Raw genomic sequence first — 26,372 nt, forward strand, 5'->3', positions numbered from 1 at the left:
TTCTGCTGGTCTGGCAGAAATTTGTATGTTCTCCTCGTGACCGTGTGGTTAGGGGCTCTGGTTTCCTCCCACCTTCCAAAGACATACGGGTAAGTAGGTCAATTGACTGAGTTGTAATAGGCCAGAGTGGGCTCATTGGGCCAGAAGGGTCTGTTACTGGCTGCATCTCTAAAATAAAAATATATAAACAGAAAATGCTGAAAATACTCAGCAGAAACAAGCTGCATCTGTAGGAAAAGAAGCTGAGCTAACACTTTTCCCTTCTATCTCTTCCCACAAATACTACCTGATACCTCCAGCATTTCCTGTTTTTGATTAAATTGAGGCTTTTTGGACTCTCGAGCAGGGCATGCAGTGAACTCAAAGGATAAGGTTATTTCTTTAGTTTTGTGCTTTGACTTTATTGAAAATAACTGAGAGGGGAAAACCAGAAAATGGTTAGCAGCAAGGATGAAACCATTGTAATGTTAGTGGAAGCAGCAGATTGTTACTCCTTCAGTTCATTGAGTCGTAGAGTTAGATAGGACAGATATAGGCTCTTTGGCCCAATTCATCCACCCTGTCCAAGTAACACATCTAAGCTTGTCCTATTTCCACCTATTTGGCCCACATCCCTCTAAACCTTCCTTATCCATGTCCAGTACCTTACACAAATTGCTGGAGGAAATCATCAAGTCAGGCAGCATCTATGAAAATGAACATAGAGCCAACGTTTCAGGCCGAGACCCTTTCTGGCGGACTGAGAAAGAAGATGGAAGACGTCAGAATGAGAAAGGTGGGGGGGGGGGAGGGGAGGAGGATAGCTAGAAGGTGATAGGTGAAGCCAGGTGGGTGGGAAAGGTAGGGGGCGGAAGAGGAAGGAATCTGAGAGGAGAGGAGACTGCACCATGGGGGAAAGGGAAGGAGGAAAGGACCTAGGGAGAAGTGATAGGCAGCTGAGAAGAGGTAAGAGGCCAGACTGGGGAATAGAGGAAGAGGGGAGGCGGAGGGATTTATTTTTTTTATTTTTTTATTCAGAAGGAGAAATCAATATTTATTCCATCAGGTCAGAGGTTACCCAGATGGAATCCATATATCTGCCTAAATGTCATTTGCATGTTTTAAATGCAGCTTCCTGTGGCAGTTCTATATGCCCATCACACTGAATGAAAAACCTACCCCCTCAAATGCTCCTTTAAATCTTTTCCCTCTCTCTTAAAACTATGTTCCTTAGAAACATAGAAAACTTACAGCACAATACAGGCCCTTTGGCCCACACTGCTGTGCCGAACATGTCCTAACCTTAGAAATTACCGAGGATTACCCATGGGCCTCTATTTTTTTAAGCTCCATGTACCTATCCAGGAGTCTCTTAAAAGACCCTATTGTATCCGCCTCCACCACCATCACTGGCAGCTCATTCCACGCACTCACGCACTCACCACTCTCTGCATCTCCTCTGTACCTACTTCCAAGCACCTTAAATCTGTGCCCTCTCATGTTAGTCATCTCAGCCCTGGAAAAAAGCCTCTGACTATCCACACGATCAATGTTTCTCATCATCTTGTACACCTCTATCAGGTTACCCCTCATCCTCCGTCGCTCCAAGGAGAAAAGGCCGAGTTCACTCAACCTATTCTCATAAGGTATGCCCTCCAATCCAGGCAACATCCTTGTAAATCTCCTCTGCACCCTTTCTATGGTTTCCACATCCTTCCTGTAGTGAGGCGACCAGAACTGAGCACAGTACTCCAAGTGGGGTCTGACCAGGGTCCTATATAGCTGCAACATTACCTATCAGCTCCTAAACTCAGTCCCACGATTGATGAAGGCCAATGTACCGTATGTCTTCTTAACCACAGAGCCAACCTACACAGCAGCTTTGAGTGTCCTATGGACTCAGACCCCAAGATCCCTCTGATCCTCCACACTACCAAGAGCCTTACCACTAATACTATATTCTCCCATTTGTTTGGGTTGAACTCCATCTGCCACTTCTCAGCCCAGTTTTGCATCCTATCAATGTCCCGCTGTAACCTCTGACAACCCTCCACACTATCCACAACACACCCAACCTTTGTGTCATCAGCAAATTTACTAACCCATCCCTCCACTTCCTCATCCAGGTCATTTATAAACATCACGAAGAGTAGGGGTCCCAGAACAGATCCCTGAGGCACTTCACTGGTGACCGACCTCCATGCAGAATATGTCCCGTCTACAATCACTCTTTGCCTTCTGTGGGCAAGCCAGTTCTGGATACACAAAGCAATGTCCCGTTGGATCCCATGCCTCCTTACTTTTTCAATAAGCTTTGCATGGGGTACCTTATCAAATGCCTTGCTGAAATCCATACACACTACATCTACTGCTCTACCTTCATCAATGTGCCTTATGAGCCTGATTGAATTTTTTGACCATCGAGGCCATGTCCTCTTGCTGCTACCATCAGTTCTTAGATCCCATAGCCAATAGGCTCCTGAACTGGCATGGATAACGTCATTCACCACTACCCTGAACTAATTCTATCACTGACAGACTCACTTCCAAGGACTCTTTACAATCATACTCTCAGTATGATTTTTATTTGCACAGTTTGTCTTCAACTGTACATTGGTTGTTTGCCAGCCTTTGTCTGTTTTTGTACAGTTTTTTATAAAATTCCATTGTATTTCATTTTTCCTGTAAATGTCTGCAAGAAAATGAATCTCAAAACAGTATATGGTAATATGAATGCACTTTGATAATAAATTTACTTTGAACATGAGCTCTACCCCATCCTTGGTCAGCTCATTCCAAATACTCACCAACCTCCATGTGAAAAATCTGCCCCTTTTAGTCCCTTTTAAAAGTTTTCCCTTAGAGTAGTCCAATGTGTCCACAGGGACGTGAGGGCAGAACTTGGAGTGCAACCTGAAGGCCATAAGACCATAAGATATAGAAGCCGAATTAGGCCATTTGCCCATCGAGTCTGCTCCGCCATTTCGTTACGGCTGATCCAATTATCCTCTTAGCCCCAATCTCTTGCCTTCTCCCCTTATCCCTTCATGCCCTGGCCAATCAATCTCTGCCTTAAATATAAATAAAGACTTGGCCTCCACAGCTGCCTGTGGCAAATAATTCCACAGATCCACCACTCTCTGGCTTAAGAAATTCTCCCCATCTTCATTCTAAAAGAATGCCCCTCTATTCTGAGGCTGTGTTTTCTTGTCTTAGACTCTCCCACCACAGGAAATATCCTCTCCACATCCATTCTATCAAGGCCTTACAGCATTGATAGATTTCAATGAGGTCACCCCTCATTCTTCTGAATTCCAGTGAATACAGGTCCAGAGCTATCAAACACTCTTCATATGACAAACCATTCAATCCTGGAATCATTTTTGTGAACCTCCTTTGAAACATCTCCAGTTTCAGCACATCCTTTCTAAGATATGGGGCCCAAAACTGCTCACGATACCTCAAGTGAGGCCTCACCAGTGCCTTATAAAGTCTCAACATTACATCCTTGCTTGTATCTTTTAGTCCTGTTGAAATGAATGTTAACACTGAATTTGCCTTCTTCACCACAGGCTCAACCTGCAAATTAACCTTCAGAGAATCCTGCACAAGGACCCCCAAGTCCCCTTGTGCCTCAGTTTTTTTGTATCTTCTCTCTGTTTAGAGAATAGTCATCCATTTCATTTCTTCTGCCAAAGTGCATGACCATACACTACCTGAACACTGTATTCCATCTGCCATTTCTTTGCCCGTTCTCCTAATCTGTCTAAGTCCTTCTGAAGCACTGAAGCCTTGCCTCTTTTTGTGGGGAGGCCTCCAATGTTTCTTCTTTCCGGAGCTCTTGAACTATTGGTGAGGTTTAGTCAAAAGTACCACATCAAACTCTATAGAGCTGGTTTATTTTTGAACCAGATGTTGAATTAATATTTCTCCAGTGATAAGAAATTTGTTCTCTACAAGCAGGAATCAAGAACAGTCTTCTCAAGGCTCCTTAAGAAACATGTGGCTATTCAGCCCATTGATTCAGTGCCAGCTCCCTGCAAGACCATCCCACCAATCCTATTCACCCTTGCCTCATTTCCCTACCGCCTCGCAGCCTATCCTCTCCCACATGCCCACCATCTCCCCTTTGGTTAATTTCCACTCATCTAATTTGCAGAAGCCAATTATTCAACCACCCACAAATACTGGCTACTTGGGAGGAAACTTAGAACATCCATACTGCACAAGTACCCGAGGTTGAGAAAGATGCTTCATTTGTTCGTTACATGCCATGTGGTATGACGTGGGCAACCATGATCTTTCCATGACTATGATTGCTTTGGACAAATTTTCTACAAAAGTGGTTTGCCATTGCCTTGCTTTGAGTAGTGTTTTTACAAGACAGGTGATCCCAGTCATTATCAATACTCTTCAGAGTTTGTCTGTCTGGCATCAGTTGTCGCCCAACAAGGACTTGTGATATGGACCAGCTGCTCATTCGACCATCTACCACCTGCTCCCAGCGCCTCACGTGACCCTGATCAGGGGGCTAAGCAGGTGCTAAACTTTCCCCAAGGGTGACCTACAGGCTAGCGGAGGGAAGAAGCGCCTTTCACCTCCTTTGGTAGAGACGCATCTCCACTCTGCGACCCAAAAGATGCTCAAATACTATATTGTATTGCAATGCTGTCACATTTAAATGATTCCACTGAAACTCAAAGCAGATCATAATTGAATCTATGGTCACCAAGATGGAAGAACCAATACCTTTTTCTGGATATAATCAATGAGATTCTGCAGATCCAGATCATCCCTGTATCTGATAATTCCTTTCTCCAGTAATCCCACTGCTTTTTTTTCCACCTGAAACAAATGAAATAAAATTTAGAGATGGTTTAAGCTTTGTGGAATTATTGGAAAACAAAACATTGCAGATGCAGGAAGTTGGGAAAAAAGATAGATAATTCCGGAGATACTCAGCAGGTCAAGCAGCATCTGTGGAGAGAGGTATGTTTCAGGTAGATGATCTTTCATCAGAACATGTGTACTTCCTATATGTGCTGGTTGGATCCTCAACGCTGCTGTTGGTCAAGTCCCTGAGAGTAAACAGACAGGAAGACCAAATGGTTTCATTTTCATGGAAAAATAAACCGAATGAGGCAAACAAGATCCTCGCACCTGTCTGTTTATATATCCATGAATGAGTAATACTACACACCTTGTGATTGCATTTCTTCAGAAACCCGGACAGAACATTTCCACTTTCCGTCTGGGGTTATCCATATGCCTTTTACATGAATTGACAGGCGTGAGCATGGAGGACTCAGGGTGGACCTGTGCCTCTGATTTACACTGGTACACACTCCATTTGTGAATGGCACAGCCACTCGGGCAGAATCAGGTTCTCCACAAGAGGGGCTGGGTCTACTTCATCCTAATTCCATCTGCAGCTCTGTATTTGGGCATAGAAACTATATAAGATATCACAAAGCCCTTCACAACTGCAGCAAGACTTGCTCACTCTTTAGTATTCCACTCTCCTTCCAATAAAGGCCAAATGATCATCTGTCTGAGTATCTTTTGTACCTTAAATTTAGCTTCTGAGTCTCACAAACCAGATACCAAGGTCCCTCAACATGCCAGCATATGTTTGCTCATCCCACATAAAAATATAGTTTGTCTTCTTTCTTCCCATAATTGTACACAATCTCTCTTTTCCTCACATTGTACTCCACTTGTCATCTTTTTGATTGTGAGTTTAACAGGTCCAAACCTCTTTGCAAACTTTTTATGCTCTCCTGGAAACTAGCAGCAAATCTAGAAGAACCAGCATGGGCAATACGTGTAGTGTGAAACCCTCTCTCTACAGCCCTCATCCTATAACCATGGGATGGATAGTTCGTTCTCTTTGTACCAGCTAAATAATGCAAAGGCACAAAAAAAGAGACAAAAATAGTTGAATATTCAAATTACCTTTTCAGAGAATATGAAGCCAAGTGTAGCAACTGTTACTTGAAGTAGCAGAATGAGCAGGAGAGTCCAGAGGAACTGCCAATACAAATTCAAGGTTGAGTTTATACAGCGTGGGGTATCATAGAGAGAAAGGATAACAACCTAATGTTAAACCTGGGAAAAATATCATACAACACAGAACAGAGCAGAGTACAGACCCTTTAGCTCACAATGTTCCACCCTTTTAATCTACTCTAAGATCAATCCAAATGATCCTTCCTACATAGCCCTACATTATCATCCATCTATCATCCATGTGCTTAAATGTCCCAAATATGCCCTGACTACACACCCACCATATTTCAGCCAACATCTGCAGGAGGGAATGAACAGTCTATGTTTTGGGCTGAGACCCTTCATCAGGACTGGAAAGGAAGTGGGGAAGAAGCTGGAATAAGAGGGTAGAAGGGGTAGGGAAAGAAGTACAGGCTGGCAGGTGATAGCTGAAGCCAGGTTAAGGAGTGTGGGTGGTAGAGGAGGGAATGAGGTGAGAAGGTGGGAGGTGATGGGTAGAAAAGGTAAAGGGCTGAAGATGAATCAATCTGATAGGAGAGGAGAGTGGAACATAGAATAAAGGGAAGGAGGGGGCACCGGAGAGAGGTGATGGGCAGGTGAAGAGAAGAGGAGAGAGGGTGGCCAGGGTGAGGAATGGAAAAAAACAGAGGGGGGAGGGTGGAATCACTGAAAGTTAGAGAAACTAGTGTTCATGCCATTGGATTGGAGGCTAACCGGACAGAATGTGAGGTGTTCCTCTAACTTGAGAGTGGAGTCACCATGGCAGGAGATGAGGTCATGGACTGACATGTCGGAATGGGATTGGGGAGGGGAAATTTGAAACTCTCTTCCACAAATGGCAATTGATGGTGTGGATGTTACTTCTACATGAAAAAAATGAAGGTTTTTATTAACCACTATGGAGCAAAGGCCAGTTAATGAAATTAAAACACAGAGCAACCAAGATTTCAATGAATGATGGAATAAGCTTAATAGGTTATTTGATATTCTCCTGTTCCCAGGTCTCTATCTGGTAATTTACTCATTGCTTTCAATGAGAGTCTTCTATTGGATATCGTGCTTCTTGACTCCAGTAATTGCACTTCGGGATGTTTAAGCTCATGAAGTTCTTCACTCATATTTCTGCTGTTATTTTTACATCACTGTTAGATTTGTTTCTTCATTAGGTTATCCTAGATATAATTAAATTGAAGATGAGCTTGAAACAGATTCTATAACTTGGCAAATACACCTTAAGTTAAATAAGTGGAAACGAAGCTATTCAAACTTCAAAATTAGGCCATTTGGCCCATCAGATCTTCACCATTCCCTCATGGCTGATTTATTATGCCTCCCAACACCATTCTCCTGCCTTCTCCCCAAAACCTTTGACACCCTTACCAACTAAGAACCTAAACTAACCTAACCTAAACTAAGAACCTGTTCATTACCCCCTGCAGATGTTGGCTGAAATATGCTTTAAATATACCCAATAACTCGATTTTCATCTTTTGCACTATTTATTTTGTAGCTATATAGTAAATGTTTATGCCTTGCACTGTAATGCTGCTGGAAAACAGCAAATTTCGTAACACGTACATAAGACCATAAGACATAGGAACAAAATTAAGCCATTCAGCCCATTGAAACTGCACCACCATTCTATCATGGCTAAAGAAACTTCTGCTCATCTCTGTTCTAAATGGACTTCCCTCTATCCTGAGGCTGTGCCCTTTGGTCCTAGACTCAGCCATGATAGAAAACATCCTCTCCACATCCACTCTATCTAGGCCTTTCAATATTCAATGGATTTCAAAGAGATCCCACACATTCTTCCAAACTCCAGTGAGTACAGGCCCAGAGCTATCAAACATTTCTCATACATTAAACAGTTATTCCTGGGATCATTCTCGTAAACCTTCACTGGACCCTCTCCAATGTTCAAAGATGCTCACAATACTCCAGATACTGTCTGATCAATGCCCTAGAAAGCCTCAGCATTACATCCTTGGTTTTGCTACTCCAGTCCTCTTGAAATGAATGCCGATATTGCATTTGCCTTCCTTACCACTTAACCAACAATTTAACTTTTACAAGAACTCCCAGGTCCCTTTGCACCTCAGATTACTGAATTTTCTCCCTGTTTAGAAAATAGTCTGTGTCTTTATTCCTTCCACCAAAAGGCATGACCATACGTTGCTGGGTACTCACTATTTTCAGCAGAATCTGAATATCGCGCAGAGCTCCAAAACAGCCCAGGAAAGTGATACAGAATATTAAGCATCCCACAGTGATCAGTATTAGTGCAGGGTCTGCTATCAGTGAATCCACAGCACCTGAAAGAAAAGAGAAAAGTGCAAACTTTGAACACAATGCTGGGTCTTGATCTGAAATATTAACCAACCCCTTGCCGCCACAGGTGATGCTCGACCTGCTGAGTTCCTCAGCTTGCTCTTACTCTAGATTCCAACATCTGCAGTCTCCTGCATCAGAAAGATTTAAGGTGGGCTGCAGCAAAAGAACATCAAAGGCAACTGTAACACAAACAGGTTGTGAGACAGTATGACATAACACTTATTAAAATAGTAATTTAAATCTGCACCTTCAAACTTAAATCAATCACATTCACTCCATCTGCAACAAGTGGAATTTCCTGGTGGCCAACCATTTTAATTCCAGTCCCCATAATCATTCCGACATGTCTGTCCATTGCCTCCTCTACGGTCATGATGAGGCCACTCTCAGGTTGGAGAAGTTAACTTTGAACTTTGACCACCTCATATTCCATCTGAGTAGCTTCCAACCTGATGGCAAGAACATTGATTTCAATAACTCCTATTAATTTCTCCCTCCTCCCTCTTCCCTTTTTTCTCATTCCCCATTCCCCATTCTGGCTCCCCTCTTACCCCTTCTCTCCTCCTCACCTGCCCATCACCTCTCCCTGGTGCCCCTCCTCCTTCCCTTTCTCCCATGGTCTACTCTCCTTCCTATCAGAATCTGGTTTTCTTCAACCCTTTACATTTTCCACCTATCACCTCCCAGCTTCTCACCCCATCCCGACTCCTGCATAAACTTGGCTTCACCTCTCACCTTTTAGCTTACACTCCTTCCCTTCCTCCCTTCTTATTCTGGCTTCTTCCCCTTTCCATTCTGGACTTGATGAAGTGTCTCACCCCAAAATGCTGATTCTTTATTACTTCCCATAGATGCTGCTTGACCTGGTGAGTTCCTCCAACATTTTGTGTGCGTAACTTCAATCTTTGATATACCTTAAGCAAAGAACAGTGTATGAGGTCTCTCATGGGTGAGCAGTGAAAGCTCAGGGAAAGGCTTGGAGACATAATTGAAAGCTCACCTAAGGGGAAGGCTCTTGAGAAGTTTATTTTATGAATGATCAAGAAACAAACATCTATCTGAGATCTTCAAAGAGCAAGGTAACCCAAGGTTCTGTCTTTGAGAGTGGATTGAAGAAGATGAAGGAGATGGAGTGGAGATGCCAGTGCATGAAGGAGTAGTTGTACTGGAGTTGCAACTAATACTAGAAATAGTGTTTCAGGAGTTAAAAGCATGGAGGAATTGCAGACTCTTGATTAGCAGAAGGTATGCCTTGCAACATCCAAGCCAAAACAACGCTCTATTCCTATCCATCATTCATCATTCACTCCTTCTGCTACTGCTGCACAGGAATGCAAGTATCTTCATCTGCAACAGCACTCCCAGGCTGGTCTGTCAGTACCTCCTAAACCAGTGTTCTCTACAGGGCAACACACTCAAAATGCTGGAGGAGCTCAGCAGGTCGGGCAGCACCTATGGAAGTGAATAAACAGTCAACATTTCAGACCGGGATCCTTCAGCCTGAAAGTCAAAGTCAACGTCTGTCCCGAGCCTTGTGGCCCATCAGGCCAGTGCTTATGCCAGTTTCAGTGGCATGAAGCAACTGAGAGTACGAGACCAGTCTTACACTATCACTGCCACATAAGATTCTGCAGATGTTGGAAATCCAGAAGAACAAATATAAAATGCTGCAGGATCTCAGCAGGTCAGATGGTATCTATGGAGGGGAATGAACAGTCCACATTTTGGGCTGAGAACCTTTATCAGGTTGGAATCCTGGACCTTACCTTGTAGCCATGCAGAAATACTGTACACTCAGTGGCCACTTTATTAGATACACCTGTACACCTGCTTGTTAATGCAAATATCTAATCAACAGATCACATGGCAGCAATTAAGTGGATAAAATCATGCAGACATGATCAAGAGGTTGAGTTGCTCTGCCTGAAAGGCTGTGCTGGCTGGAGGAGAACTGCTGAAGCTCCAGCTGTTGGGCCAGAGATACGAGTTAGCTGCTGGCTGTGGGGTGTTGTGGGGGACATTCTGTGGGAATATTGATTGATGGTCTGTCCAGGTCCGGAACGATATTCGTACACGGTCCCTTGCAAACTCTGATAGGATGGCAGGGAGGGAGACTGATGGTGACTGCAATAGCACGGAGTGTGAGTGGGAAGAGGTAGGGAGAGGGACTAAGAACAGGAAGATGATGGGTCGGAAGAGAAAGAAAGAAGGTGGGTCTAGTGTAAGTGGATCGGAAAGTGAGGGAAGAGAAGTTGAGGAGAAGGGCCCGAGGGCAAAATTGCTAAATGTAATGATAAGATTTGAGGGGCAAGGGGGAGTAAAGAAAATCGATCCACTTAAGCTAACAAAAATCATTAGAGGACAAGTAGGGGAAGTGAACCATGCGAGAATTTTGGGAGATGGAAACCTGCTGATAGGATGTAAAACTGAAGAGCAGGTGGAGAAGGCAATGAAGGTAACTAATGTTGGGAAAGTCAAAGTGTCCAGGGTTGTAAGAGTTGGAGCACAAAGGGTCAATGGTTGCAGTGGGGTGATATCCGGGGTTCCCCTCAGTGTTAATATGAAGGAGCTAGTGGAGAACTTGAGGGTGAGGAATAGTTCAGTGAAGAGTGTGAGAAGAATGACAAGGGGAGCAGAGAAAAGGGAGACTGAAACTGTTCTGGTAGAATTTGAGGATAAGGTGCCTTCAAAGGAGTAATATTTTGGATTTCTAAGATACAGTGTAAGAGAATATATATCAAAACCTGAGGTGTTTCAATTGCCAGGAGTTTGGGCATGTGGCTAAAGTGTGCAAAGGAAAGAGAAGATGTGCAAGGTGTGGTGGGGAACATGAATATGGAAAATGTGGAGAGGGAGTGAGACCAAAGTGCTGTAATTGTGGAGGTAACCACAGTGTAGCGTACTGGGGATGTGAGGTGTTGAAAAAAGAGGTGGAGGTGCAGCAGATAAGAGTGAAGGAAAAAGTCTCATATGCTGAGGCAGCCAAGTTGGCAGGACAGAAGAAAATGAATGAGGGAGGGTGTAGCAAAGAGCAAGTGGCAGCTAAAGAAAGGCAAGATAAGAAGAATGCATGGATAGGGAAGAAGAAATTGGTGACCTTTATAGCAGGAGTGGTAAACCCAACGTATGAGATCAAATCTAAAACTGAAAGGATTCAGATTATTGTGAAAGCTGCAGAGCACCATTTGGGTGTAATAGGATTAAAATGGGAAGAAGTAAACGATGAACTCAGGGTACAGTCAAGTCAAGAGACAGTATGTGTGGGTTGATATTACTAATAATGCTACTTCAATGGAATGCAAGAAGCCTGATTGCAAATGGACAAGATTTCATGCAGTTTATAGCCAGTAGGAGAGAAAAGCCAGATGTTGTGTGTATCCAGGAGATCTGGTTAAAACCTAATTTAGATTTTGTTTTATATGGTTATGAGGCAGTAGGGTGAGACAGGAGAGAGGGTGGAGGAGGAGGATGTGCAACTTATGTAAAGCAAGGTATTCCTTGTAGAATACTAGGTGTAGGAAGTGAACAAGAGTATGTGGTAGTAAAAATATGGGCTGAAAGGAAAGAGTTGGTGATTGTGAATTATTATAATCCATGCAAAAGACTGGAGTTAAACAAGCTTGAGGAGATAGAAGGGCAGAATAGTAGTAACGTTGTTTGGTGTGGTGATTTTAATGGACATAATGTATTATGGGGGAGTGACAGAACAGACATTAATGGTCAGGTAACGGAGGAGTTGTTAGATGAGAAGTATTTAGTGTGCCTAAATGATGGCAGTAGTACTAGAATTGATGTTAATACATGTAAAGAATCTGTGCTTGATCTTACATTAGTATCAAACTCCATTGCATCAGTGTGTGATTGGTTAGTGTACCAAGAAGGAACTGTAGGGAGTGATCATTACCCAATCTGGTGCAAGATAAATATTTCTGCTTCATTGGTCAAAGAGAATACAGGTGGGAAATGGATCCTTGAGAAAGCCAACTGGGAGAAATTTCTGGAAAAAATTGATAGATATCTAAGTCAGGCCAGTGATGGAATGGACGTAGAAACACTTGACAGCATATTAAAACAAGGTATAATATCAGCTGCATTAGAATCCATTTTTTGGGTTTTTTGGATTTTTTGGGTTCAATCAATTTATCCTAGCAAGCCCCATCTTGTCAAACTTTCTTTTTCAACCTTCCACGATGGATCAAGCTTACTCTGATTGGAAAATCGAAGGTATAATATCTTTTCGTGATTTATTTATGGATAATTGTTTTATGTCTTTTGATCAACTTTCTAATAAATATAACTTACCCAGATCTCACTTTTTTAGATATTTACAGATTAGGAACTTTTTAATTACTGTTTCCCCTAATTTCCCACATCCATATCCAATGGATATTTTGGAAAAAATTTAGATTTAAATCTCTCTCAGAAAAGTGTTGTAGCAATCATATATAATATAATTTTGAATTTATGTCCTGATGCTTCTAATAAAATTAAAGCTGACTGGGAAAGAGAACTTGAGATTAATATACCGACTGAAAAATGGGAAAAAATTCTTCAGTTGGTGAATTCATCCTCTGTATGTGCTAAGCATAGGTTAGTACAGTACAAAGTAGTACACAGGGCTCATATGTCCAAAGATAAACTATCTCGCTATTACTCTTATATTAATCCAATATGTGACACATGTCATTTCGAGATAGCTTCTCTAACCCACATGTTTTGGTCATGTCCCCTGTTGCAGAAATATTGGAAAGATATTTTTGATATTATTTCAACGGTTTTAAATATAGACTTACAACCGCATCCAATTACTGCTATTTTTGGACTACCAATGATAGATTTAAATAATTTAACCTCTTCATCACGAAGGATGATTGCATTTCTTACTTTAATGGCTAGAAGGTCTATTTTGTTGAATTGGAAAGAGATTAACCCTCCTAAGGTATTTCATTGGTTTTCACAAACTATGCTGTGTTTGAATTTGGAGAAAATTAGAAGTGCAGTTTATGACCCTTCCATTAAGTTTGAAAAAACTTGGAGGCCATTCATTCAGCATTTTCACTTAATGTAATATCTTTATTTCCAAACTTGTTTTATTTCTCTGTATTGCTGTTGGAGGGGAATGGAGTCGTCGGCACTGAGGTTTTCTTCTTTTTCATTTTTAAGCCCTTAGATTTGCCCAAGTCTTTTAGTTTAGTTGATTAATTTTGTCTTTCTTTTGGGATGGGATTTTTTTTTTGGTTTTGTTTTTTTTTCTTTTTCATGTTTTTTTTAGTTTTTTTTTGATTTGTATTATCTGTTGTTAGTTTTATATGATTGGGAGCTTTGTCAAATTTCAATATTGGACTTTACGATTACTGTTCGTAAGTATAACAATTTATCTCCTGTTATTTGTATCATTGCTATGTTTTCTTTATATATTCTAAAATTAATAAAAAGATTGAAAAAGAAAGAAAGAATCCATTCCTAAAAGTAAAGGAAGAATAAAGAGAATAATACCATGGTGGGATGATAATTGTAAGGAAGCAGTGAGAAATAGAAATAAGGCATTTAAACTGGTTAAAAGAACTCATAACTCCAACATATGATTCAGTACAAACAAGCTCAGGCAGTAGTAAGGAGGACAATAAGACGTGCTAAAAGAACAAACTAGAGAAAGTATTGTGATTCAATCGGAACCACAACTCAAATAGAAGTGTGGGGGATGATAAAAAGGATGGGAGGGGACAAGAGAGAGTGGAGGTACCCAGTTCTGGTTGATGGAACTGTAACTGCAGTAACAAATAAGGAAAAGGCAGAGTTGTTGGCAAACACTTTTGTTATGGTACATAGTTCTGATAATTTGTCTGAGAAGGGAAGAAGGGGTAGAGAGAGAACAAAAGCTGAAAATATGGAGGCTTTATGTAGGAAAACTAACCTTGACGGTGTGCAAGATGTCCCTTTCAGCATGGGAGAATTAAGAAAGGCACTAGATAAAACAGGAAAGACTGCGGCAGGTAAAGATGAAATAAGTTATATTATGATAAAACACTTGAATGAAGGAAGTCTGGAGAACTACTGCTTCTGTATAACAAAGTCTGGGATGAAGGGAGAATACCAGGGAGCTGGAAAGAGGCAATAATTATTCCAATAAGGAAACCTGGGAAAGATGCCAGCAGGCCAGGAAAGTACAGGCCTATTGCCTTAACGTCACATGAATGTAAACTTACAGAATGTATGATAAATGAGAGGTTAGTGTACTTCTTGGAAGGTAGAGGTATGTTGGCTATGTATCAAAGCGGGTTCAGGAAAGGAAGGAATACTATAGATCCAGTGTTGTGTCTAGAGGATGAAATAAGAAAAGCTCAAGTAAATAAAGAGACAGTGGTTGCAGTTTTTTTGAGGTTGAGAAAGCTTATGATATGTTATGGAAAGAGGGGCTCCTAACCAAACTACATTTAATGGGAATTGGGGAGGGCGATGTTCAATTGGGTTAAGGACTTTTTAAACAGGAGAACTATTCAGGTGAAGATAGGATCAGAGCTATCAAGCCAGTATGTTGTAGAAAACGGGATGCCTCAGGGGAGTGTAGTGAGTCCAACTTTATTCTCCATTTTGATAAATGATATATTCGTAAATATTCCAACGGAAGTGGGGAGGTCATTGTTTGCAGATGACAGGCTTTGTGGAAAAGAGGGAGAAATATTGAACATATAGTTATGAAAATGCAAGATGGAATTAATCAAATTGAAGAGTGGGGAACAAAGTGGGGTGTTAAATTTTCAGTGGAGAAGACAAAAGCCATGTTCTTTACAAGGAAAAAGTTCAAGGGACTTAATTTGAATCTGTATGGAAGTAACCTGGAGAGAGTTGAAAGTTTTTGGTTTTTGGGAGTGCACTTTGACTTGAGATTAACATGGAGAGAACATGTTAGATATGTAGTTAGTAAATGTAAAAATGTGATAAATGTCATGAGGTGTCTTGCTGAATTGGAATGGGGTGCTGATTTTGCATCACTGAAGTATATTTATGTAGCATTAATAAGATCAAGATTAGACTATGGAAGTATTGTATACGGGTCAGCAGCAAAATCTGTGCTGGCAGAACTGGGTATCGTGCAAGCTCAGGCTCTAAGGGTATCCTTGGGAGTGGTTAGAACTTCCCCAGTGTGTGCACTCCAAGTTGAGGCAAATGAAATGCCACTGGGGCTGCGGTGTAAACGGCTGAAGGCCAATTACTGGATTAATTTAAGGGGGCATGGCGATAGCCATCCTACAAAAAGGGTGTTGCAGACATGCTGAGAGAAGGAGAGGTCACAAAAAGAAAGTTCTGGATGGACAGGAGAGCAAACAGCAAAAAATATGGGTGTATACGATAAAGAGTTTTGTCCAAGTGTGGTGTGGCCTGTCAGACCTTTCTGGGTATTAGAAAATCCCTCTGTAGATTTGGAATTGCTTAAGATTAAGCACAGTAATAAGACGGCTGATATACTCTGAATATCATAGTTATAGGGAATGTAAATATAAAGGCATACAGATTTTTACTGATGGATCAAAAGATCCAGAAACAGGTGCAACAGGGTCTGCAATTGTTGTACCAAGTTATCGAGTGGAGATTAGCAAGAGAGCACCTGATTGCTTGAGTGTATATGCAGTTGAAATGTTTGCCATATTGTTAGCACTAGAATGGAGTGAGCAGGTTGATTGTAATAATATTGTGATATGTAGCGAGTCTGTGTCGGCTCTTGCAATCATTAAGGCGGGTACAGCTAGAGGTCACCAGGATCTGCTTTATGAAATCCTGTTTGCAAATTCAAGACTGGCTAGACAAGGCAAAAATATCGCATTCATGTGGGTTCCAGCACATTCGAGTATTATGGGAAATGAGACTGCAGATAAGCTAGCAAAAGCAGCGGTCAAAAAAGGATCTATAGTGGTCAATATTAAACTATCAAAATCAGAGGCGAAGAGCACAGTGTGGAGAATGACAAATCAACAGTGGCAGCAGCATTGGGATAGAGCAATAAAAGGAAGACATTTACATTCAATTCGGAACAGAGTAGATATGGGAAGAAGTAGGGGAGTAAAGCAGAAGGAACAAGTAATCATAAGTAGACTGTGAATTGGGCACAGCAACCTTAATGGCACTCTGGCCATCATAAATAAACATCCAACAGGTTTTTGCGATCTATGTCAGGAGACTGAAACAGTAGAGTATATCCTTATTTCATGCTGGAAATTTGCACAGGAAAGGCAACAAATGTTACAACAATTACACAAAATAGGACTGGTAGAGAACAGTGTTAAAGGTTTATTGGAATGTGGGGAGAGTGATCAGGAGAGGAAATGGTTGTTTAGTTATTTAAGGGCGATGGGACTGGAAAGACGGCTTTAAAGTGAATGGACAATGAGGGACAATAAATCCTGAAGATGACAGTAATGCAACAGTGTGGATGCCAACTGCCGTAAGAACTCAAAGAAGAAGAGGTTCAGTTGGAGGCTGGGGTTGAGGGGCTGGGTTGACTGCTGACCCGGCTGATGGTTGCTCTTGTGGCTTTGATGCGTGAATGTGATTTGGAACTTGTTGAGGGAAAGAGAGTGGGGAAGGAGTGGGAATTGCTGGGAGGGGGTTGTGCGGGTCTGGTAATGGCAGACAAGGTGGGGGGGGTTGAGGGAAAGAGAGTGGAGAAGGAGCGGGATAGGGATTTGGGATTAGAGGCAGGCAGCTGGGGAGAAATGGATTATTGTGAAGGGAGAAATAAAGGGAATGCAGAGATAGTGAGGGGATGGATGAATGAAAACTGAGACAAAGGGAATAAAAGAATAAGAAATGACAGTGGAGAGAGCTCAGAAAATGAGGAAGATGAACAAGTTCAGAGAGAAGGTGTTGTCATAATTAGGTTTAATGAGAAAGCTCAGGGACATATGAAGAAAATTAACCTGTTTGTGCTAACAACAACTCTGGCAAATAAGGTGGGGGAAATAGTATTTGCAAAAGTCCTTAATGATGGCAATCTATTGGTAAGATGTGCGAATGAGGAACAACTTGAGAAAGCGCTCAAGCTAAAAGAGATAGGAAAATGCAAGGTGGAATACACTGGGAGGGTGGGAGCACAAAACAGTGGTTGTAAAGGAGTGATCACGGGGGTACCAATGAGTATAAATATGGAGGAGTTAAAGAGGAATATCAAAGGAGAAAAAGTAATGAATGTTCAAAGACTGAAAACAACAAAGGAGGGAGTGAAAAAGGAAAGTGAATCAGTATTGATTGAATTTGAAGAAGAAAGAGTGCCAAGGAAGGTGTTCCTGGGTTTCATGAGTTACCCAGTAAGGGTGTTTGTGCCAAAGCCATTGAGGTGCTATAATTGTCAAAGGTTTGGACACATAGCTAAAAACTGTAAAAGGCAGAGGAGATGTGCTAGATGTGGGGGTGATCATGAATATGGAAAGTGCGGAACAGGAGTGCAACCAAAATGCTGCAATTGTGGAGGAGTTCATAATGTGCATATAGTGGGTGTAGAGTTATGAGACGGGAGAATAAAATTCAAGAAATAAGAGTGAAAAGAAAGATCACTTATGCAGAAGCTGTAAGAATGTCAAGAGAACAGAATAATGCTCCTAATGAATAGGGAGCAATTGGGATACGAGAGATGCAACAAAGAACAAATGACAGGATTTATGTAGACAAAAAGGCTCTAGTAACCTTCATTGCAGGAGTGATTAATAGTACGGCTGAGGTAAAGTCAAAAAGTGACAAAATTCAGCTGGTGGTAAAAGCAGCAGTAAACCATTTAGGGTTAGTAGGACTGACATGGGAGGAAGTGAGGGAGAACCTCAGTAATCAGTCAAGCCAGGAAGTGTCATGTGTTGGTTAATACTAATTATGGTGGTTCTTTTACAATGGAATGCAAGGAGCTTACTGGCCAATAGCCAGGAATTCAAGCACTTTATTAAAGAAATGGTTGTAAAACCGGATGTAGTGTGTATTCAGGAAACTTGGTTAAAACCAACTTTAGACTTTGTGGTATATGGGTATACAATGATAAGGAAAGATAGAAATCTAGGGGGAGGAGGGGGTTGTGCTATGTTAATCAAGCAAGGTATACCATACAGGGTACTGGAAAAAGGAGATGATCAGGAATACATAGTGGTGGAAGTGTGGGAGAGAGGGGAGGGAGTGGTTATAATTAACTACTACAATCCATGTAAAAGGTTGGATTTGGACAGCCTATTAAAGATACAAGGACAAAACAGACATAAAGTTGTCTGGTGTGCAGATTTCAATGCTCGTAGCACAATATGGGGGGATCCGATTACAGATCCAAATGAAAAGGTAATTGAAGATTTGATGGAAGAAAGGGATTTGGTGTGTATGAATGATGGTAGAGGCACAAGGATAGATATAACAACAGGAACTGAGTCAGTGTTAGATATTACGTTAGTGTCTAATTCCTTGGCTGGCATTAGTAACTGGGGAGTTTGGACTGCTTCAACAGTAGGCAGTGATCACTACCCGGTTTTGTGTTCAGTGGGTGAAAGAGTTGAAGTAAGACCAGGTGGTGGAACCCCAAAGTGGGTGTTTGGAAAAGCAGATTGGGGTAAATTCCAGAAGTTGAGTGAAGAAGCATTGACAAAGATTGATATTTCTGGAAATATAGATGAATTAAACAGTCAGGTGACTTCAGCAATTATTATGGTAGCGGAAGGATCTATACCCAGGAGTAAAAATAGGATGAATAGGAAACTGGTACCATGGTGGACAGAGGAATGTTGTTAGGCTGTAAAAAACAGAAATAGAGCATTCAGGTAAGTTAAAAGAACCCATAATATGCAGCATTTGGTTCAATATAAGAAAGCACAGGCAGTGGTGAGAAGAACTATACGTCAAGCTAAAAGGGCAAGTTGGAAGAGTTTTTGCGACAAGATAGGAAGAACAACACCTGTGGGAGAGATATGGGGAATGATTAAGAGGATGGGAGGAGACAGAAGGCAATGGAAAAATCCAGTAATGATATCTGAGGAGGAAAGTCAGTCTCCAGTAGGGATAAGGCTGAGATCATGGCCAAGTCATTTGTACAGATACACAGTTCAGAAAATTTGTCTGAAGAAGGGAGAAGGAGAAGGGAAAGAACAAATAGTCACCCAGGTGTGTTAAACAGGAGAGAAGGAACAGATGATATAATTGATGATCCATTTACGTTAGCAGAAATGGTGAGAGCAATAAAGAGATCGAGACCAACCTCCCCAGGGCAAGATCTGGTATGCTCTGTGATGCTAAAAAATCTAGGAGCAGGAGCGCTCTTGAAGTTGCTGCATTTTTATAACAGAGTGTGGGAGGAGGGGAGATTACCAAATGCATGGAAAGAAGCAGTAGTAATTCCAATAAGGAAACCTGGCAAGGATCCATCAAAACCCACTAGCTACAGACTAATAGCATTAACATCAAATATATGTAAGATAATGGAAAGGATGATAACAGAAAGGTTGTCGTATGAGCTTGAGAGGAGGGGAATGCTGGCAAGTTATCAGTGGTTTTAGAAAGGGAAGGAATTCCATGGACTCGGTGATAAGGTTAGAGACTGAAATAAGAAAGGCCCAGGCAAATAAAGAATTGGTAGTTGCAGTGTTTTTTGACATTGAAAAGGCCTATGATATGATGTGGAAGGAAGGATTATTAATTAAACTGCGCAAGATGGGGGTTGGTGGGAGAGTTTTTAATTGGATTAAAGATTTTTTGTTTGGTAGAAAAATTCAAGTTCGGATTGGATCAGAATTATCAAAACAGTACATAGTGGAAAATGGCACACCTCAAAGTAGTGTGATTAGCCTGTTACTTTTCATCATTATGATCAATGATGTCTTCACAAAGGTACCAGTGGATATAGGTAGGTCACTGTTTGCGGATGATGGGGCCTTGTGGAAAAGAGGCAGGAACATGGAGCATATAATCAGGAAACTACAAGGAGCAATTGATGAAGTGGTGGAGTGGGGTTATGATTGGGGCTGTAGATTTTCAGTAGACAAAACTCAAACTGTATTTTTTACCAGGAAAAGAATTGAGGTAGGGAAGAAGTTAAGGATGTATGGGATTGAATTAGAAAGAGTTGGATCATTTAAATTTCTGGGAGTTATATTTGATTCACGATTAACATGGGCAGACCATATCAGGAAAGTTGAGGAGAAATTTAAAAAAGTAATAAATGTGATGAGATGTTTGACTGGTAGGGAATGGGGAGCAAGTTGTTCAGCTTTGAAGAGAATGTATGTGGCTTTAGTAAGATCTGTATTGGATTATGGAAATATAGTATATGGATCAGCAGCTAGGTCTCTTATAAGGAAACTGGATGTGATTCAGGCTCAGGCTTTGAGAGTGTGCAGTAGGGCTTTTAAAACGTCTCCAGTGTCAGCCCTACAGGCAGAAATGGGAATAATGCCTTTGGAACTAAGAAGGATGCAATTGATGGCAAACCACTGGGCTAACTTGCAGAGGCACAATGATTTTCACCCTGCTAAAGGAGCGTTGCAGGAGTGCTCGGCAAATGGGAGGTTTCAGAGGGATACCTTTAGTCGGGTAGGGCAGCGGTCCCCAACCACTGGGCCGCAGAGCATGCGCTACTGGGCCGCGAGGAAACGATATGATTTGGCGATATGAGTCAACTGCACCTTTCCTCATTCCCTGTCATGCACTGTTGAACTTGAACACATATGAGGTCATTACCCGCGCGTCATCCATGTCAGCGCGGGAAGGAGATCAACTCCTCGAGCTTGCAAATGACGACGAGCTGAAAAGTATGTTTGACATAACATCTCTGCTGGCATTCTGGATCAAAGTCAAGGCTGACTATCCTGAGATAGCCACGAAAGCACTGAAAACGTTGTTTCCATTTCCAACATATCTCTGCGAAGCGAAGTTTTCTGCAATGAATGCAACGAAAACTAAATCGCGGAATAGAGTGGACATAAGGAACCTCTTTCGAGTATCGCTGTCTCCCATCACCCCTCGATAGGACGGTGTTGTTGCAGGGAAACAAGCCCAGGGCTCCCACTGATTCAGCGATATTGGTGTGTTGCAATGATTTTATATGTTCATACGGGAAAGTATATGCTGTGTGTTTAATATGCAAACGTTACTTAAAATGTTATGATGCTATTGACTTATATAACCATATAACAATTACAGCACGGAAACAGGCCATCTCGGCCCTTCTAGTTCGTGCCGAACGTTACTCTCACCTAGTCCCACCGACCCTGCACTCAGCCCATAACCCTCCATTCCTTTCCTGTCCATATACCGGTCCAATTTTTCTTTAAATGATAATATCGAACCTGCCTCTACCACTTCTACTGAAAGTTCGTTCAACATTTACTTCACGCTCCCCTGATAATTGACATCACTATATTCATGCGAGGAAAATATGCGCTGTGTTTAATATTAAATTCGTCAGAAAAAGGCTTTTAGAAACAAAATTGAGTGTATTAGCCACTTATCACCTATATTCCGGTCGTGATTAACACCCCCCCCCCCCACAAGAATGTCGGTCAATATTAAACTGGTCCGCAGTGCAAAAAAGGTTGGGGACCCCTGGGGTAGGGAATGATTATTGCTAAAGAATGTGTAGTGTTTGATCTAAGGGTAAGTCCTTCAGTAGTTTATCTGGTTGTAGCTCCATGGAAGCTTGTATGGCCTGACATAGATTGGCATTTGTTAGAGGTAAAAAGGAAAGGAAGATATAAAACTGATTTGGTAAGTGCATTTAACTGTCATGTGATGAAAAAGTATAGTGATTATACTCACATTTATATGGATGGTGCGAAGGAGCCTGTAACAGGAGTGACAGGGTTTGGAGTGGTAATACCAGCAAAAGAAATTGGAATCAGCAGAAGAACATCTAATAAGTTAGGGGTGTTTACAGTGGAGATGCTGGCAGTGTTGGTTGCGTTGCAATGGGTGCAGAAAGCCAGACAAGTCAAAGCAATGATATGTTCAGATTCATCCTCAGTTCTAACAAGTTTAAGGTCTTTTCACACAAACAGTCAGCAAGATGTACTTTATGAAGTTCTTCAGTTAGTTGCAAGAGTTGCAAATCAGGGAGGTCAGGTAAAATTTCTATGGGTTCCAGCACATGTAGGGGTGAAGGGGAATGAGAGGGTGGATGAGTTGGCAAAGAGGGCGTTAAAGAAAGAAAACATAGAAATGCACATTAGTATCAGTAAAGCAGGGGTTAAGTGTGCAGTCTGGGAAAAAATCAACCAAATGTGGCAAGAAAGATGGGACAGGGAGGGGAAAGGGAGGCATTTATATCAAATATAAAAAAGTGTTGCAGGTACTAGGGTAGGTAGTGGATACAGAAGAGAGGAGACTATGTGGACTAGGTTCAGGCTGGGACACTGTGCATTAAACAAAACATTGAAAATGATAGGGAAACACCAGACAGGATTGTGTGAGGAATGTCAGGAAGAGGAATCAGTAGAACATGTAGTTCTGAGTTGCAGGAAGTAAGGGATACAGAGAGAGATGATGAGAATTAAACTAAGGGAATTGGGGGTGCAAGAATTCACATTAAAAGGATTGCTGGGCATGGGTGAGAGAGCACAGGTCTGGGTATTTTTAGCTTTCTTAAGGGATACAGGGTTTTTTTTATAGGATATGACGGGTAAACAGGAATAGGGTACTAGGATGGCCAAAGATGGGAGGATAAAGTATAGGTTAGGGTTTGTGTGTGTGTGTGATTGGGTGAAGGGATTTGGAATGTAAGTCTATTGCACACTTGGGAGCAGAAGGTGGCAGTAATGCACCATTAAGCTGGGTGCCGACCACCGTAATGAGAGAGGGAGAGAAAGAGAGAAAAATGAAAGAAGAGGTTCAGTTGTTGTTCAGACCAAACATCAGAATGGGGAAGAAATGCTATCTAAGTGACTTTGATCATGGAATGGTTGTTCGATCTCCTGGGATTTTCATGCACAACAGTCTCTCGAGTTTACAGAGAATGATGCGATGATGCGATAAACAGAAAACATCCAGTGAGCAGCAGTTCTGTGGGTGAAAATGCCTTGTTAACTAGAGAGGTCAGAAGAGAATGGCAAGACTAGTTCAAGCTGACAGAAAGGCAACAGTAATTCACATAACAACAGCGGCGTGCAGTAAAGCATCTCTGAACGCACAGTATGTTGAATCTTGATGTGGATGGGCTACAGCAGCAGAAGACTGCACTGGGTTCTCTCCTATACCTAATAAAGTGTCTGCTGAGTGTACCTTTACAACAAAGAAAGCTGCAGTCCAGTCATTAACTTGTCCATGTCCTCTTCTCAAGGGGCATTTCGGGAAAGCTAAATATTGCCCAAATGTGTTACAATAGAGAGTGGGGCAAGTGTAGGAGTGCTTTGGCCAAGAATTTTAAATGGAATACACTCAATCAGGTATGCATCAACAGTGACCAGTGGGAAGTTTGGGCTTGGACCATTGACAGGGGAGCATTCCTGACAAGAGTATACATTGATTTAACCCTGCAGGAATCCCAAGGCAATAAGTGCAAGAGATTACAACTTCTCTCTGCAATCCCTTGAACAATGGATGATGGAGGTTGTAGTTTAAAGTGAATTGAAGGGAGAATTTCTCAAAGGAGTGGGGAAATCGGGGGAGAAGATTGGTATTGTTTTATTATTGTTTCATGAACCAAGATGCGGTGAATAGTTTGTCCTGCAAACTGTCCATAAAGATCAAATCACTACACAGTGCATTGAGGTAGAGCAAGCTGAGACAGTAACAACGCAGGATGAAGCGTAACAGCTGCCGGGGAACAATAAAGCACTAGATGATAATGGGATAGATGATGAGGCCAAGAGTCCATGTTAACGTACATTCAAGAGTCTGAAGTGGTGGATGGGAGTGGTCACACAGATAAAGATGGGGTAATTGTGTGGCTGATTTGGTGGTTTAGAGCAGATGACTGCGATGGGTTGTTGATTGAGAGGATGGGGTGCTAAAGATAATGGAGATGCTTGGAAGTTGTTGGAAGCAATCTGTTCATAATGTTTCATTAGAACTTGGAACACCGGGTATAGTTAAAGTTAAAACAGGTTTTAAGGTTCACTTTCCCTACATCTTATACATCTACGTCTAGATATCTGTAATCTGTCAAGTAGCGGACCGTGCACAGTTCTGATTTGATGGAGACAGACGTGAGAGCACGGAGGAACATCTGGAAAACTTCTGAAATGCCCGCTTCGCTGCTGCTGCTACCGTGTGGTAACAGAATCTCCGGAGCTGAAGGCCCCGAAATCCTCGGCTTTGCATGTTTCAGCGGCCGGGGAGAGGTCAAAAGTGCTTGGCAGAGGATGGTGCTTGGGAGGCTGTATCAGAGAGGCTGGTTGGAAGCTCAAAGTTTTCGGACGGATGGACTCAGTGTCAGCTGTGGTCGGCTGCTTCCAAGGCATCGGCAAGTTGATGGTGCCTGGAGGTTTACGGCAGGGGGTTTCTCCTTTTTGCCACCGCTGTCGGGGACTCGGGAGTCGATTGACTCAGGATTTTGAGACTTTTTTTGCCGTGCCCATGGTCTGTTCTTCATCAAATTATGGTATTGCTTTGCACTGCTGTAACTATATGCTATAATATGTGGTTCTGTCAGTGTTAGTCTTTGGTCTGTCCTGTTTTCTGTGATATCACTCTGGTGAAATGTTGTGTCATTTCTTAATGCATGTATGCATTTCTAAATGACTATAAAAGACTGAGTGTTCTCATAATCTAAACTAAACTAATCTAATCTAAAACCTGCTTCTTTTTCTACCTCCTTTCTCAGTTTCTTCTTTCTCCACGGAAAGACAAACATTAATTCTCATCCTCTTTTAGCAATGCTACCTGACCAGCTATGTTTTCCAACACTTCCTGTTTAGGTGTGTTGTAGGGGAAAGACGAGTGAGGGCTACCAAAAGAATTTGTTTTATTCAGTGTACCACCCCAGGTCACCTCATGAGTGCCTACAGTCCTATTGGCTTTAGGGAATGTAGCAGAATAATACTGAAAGCATTGTCGATGAAATACAGAAAATAAAGGCATTGCGTGGTTTACTTTTGTAATATTTTATTATGAATTAAGTTTGTTTTGATATAAAGAGCTGAGTAAATAGGGATGTGGATTGTGCTAATGCGGTAACAGGGAACTGCTGACAAAGCATGGAAGTAGAGGCATGGAATACAGCACCAAAGACACCCAGGTTTCAGGAACTTCACCAGTTATTCCTTTTTTGTAATAGTAGACTGGATTGACTGTTAGGCCTGTGAATAATCATTTTATTCTGTAATCAGGCCCTAGTCTCATGCTTAATTAAGTCTTTCTGTTGCCTCCATTTTACTATCAAAATGGAGCTTTCCTGGTAATCTCTTCAACTGAGAATGTAAATGCTGTACCAGATTCACACTCAGCCAGATCAGCTTTGACTGGTCTCCTGGTGAGCATCAGATTTTTAATAAATTGCCCGTTATTTCCAACACCAGCTCAGTGTGATCTTTCCGTTTGCTTCCACAAAGAGTGGGGGGGGTGGGAGGGAGAGAGGGTGAGGGAGAGGGGGTGAGTGGGAGGGGGGAGAGGAGGAGACACAAAATAGCACAGAACGCCAGAAGACTTAGTAACCCTGACAATGCATTCAATCTGAGATCATTATCTGAGGCTATATCACTGCATGCACTTTCCCCCATCCCCTATATTTTTAAATAAAAATAGAAAATGTTGAAAATATACAGCTGGTCAGGCAGCATCTGTGGGAAGAGAGAGAGATAAAGGAACAAAATTGATAATTCAGGCCTGAGCTCCTTTGTCAGGACTGAACTTGAAGCAGTTCTCCTCTCTAACCTTGATGAACTTCTAACCTCTTTCCAGCATCTGAAGCTTAATTTTATGCTCTCTGCACGTTTTATTAGTTTATGGAATGGGGACACAGTGTTTATTGGACACATGCTATCAGAGTTAAATAGCAGTAGATTCTTTATTACATCAGCAATTTGTATCATTAATGAATTACCTTCAGTAACAAACCTGTGCACTCTGGCTTTACTCTATTCATCGCACAGTAGGGCTCCATT

General features: G+C 41.8%; 1 protein-coding gene across 3 annotated transcripts in view; it reads right to left on the bottom strand.

Moving 5' to 3' along the window:
• Positions 1 to 26,372, bottom strand: part of LOC140203376 (tetraspanin-33) — a 52,712-nt gene that overhangs the window by 12,140 nt on the left and 14,200 nt on the right. For all 3 annotated transcript variants that reach the window (XM_072269428.1, XM_072269429.1, XM_072269427.1), the window contains 3 exons: positions 8,179 to 8,303; positions 5,935 to 6,009; positions 4,729 to 4,824 (listed from right to left, as the gene is read on the bottom strand). In XM_072269428.1, coding sequence (XP_072125529.1) covers positions 4,729 to 4,824; positions 5,935 to 6,009; positions 8,179 to 8,303 — 296 coding nt within the window. The remainder of the gene's footprint in view (positions 1 to 4,728; positions 4,825 to 5,934; positions 6,010 to 8,178; positions 8,304 to 26,372) is intronic.

Source organism: Mobula birostris, chromosome 9 (genome assembly GCF_030028105.1).
Source record: "Mobula birostris isolate sMobBir1 chromosome 9, sMobBir1.hap1, whole genome shotgun sequence".
In the NCBI taxonomy this organism is placed as follows: Eukaryota; Metazoa; Chordata; class Chondrichthyes; order Myliobatiformes; family Myliobatidae; genus Mobula; species Mobula birostris.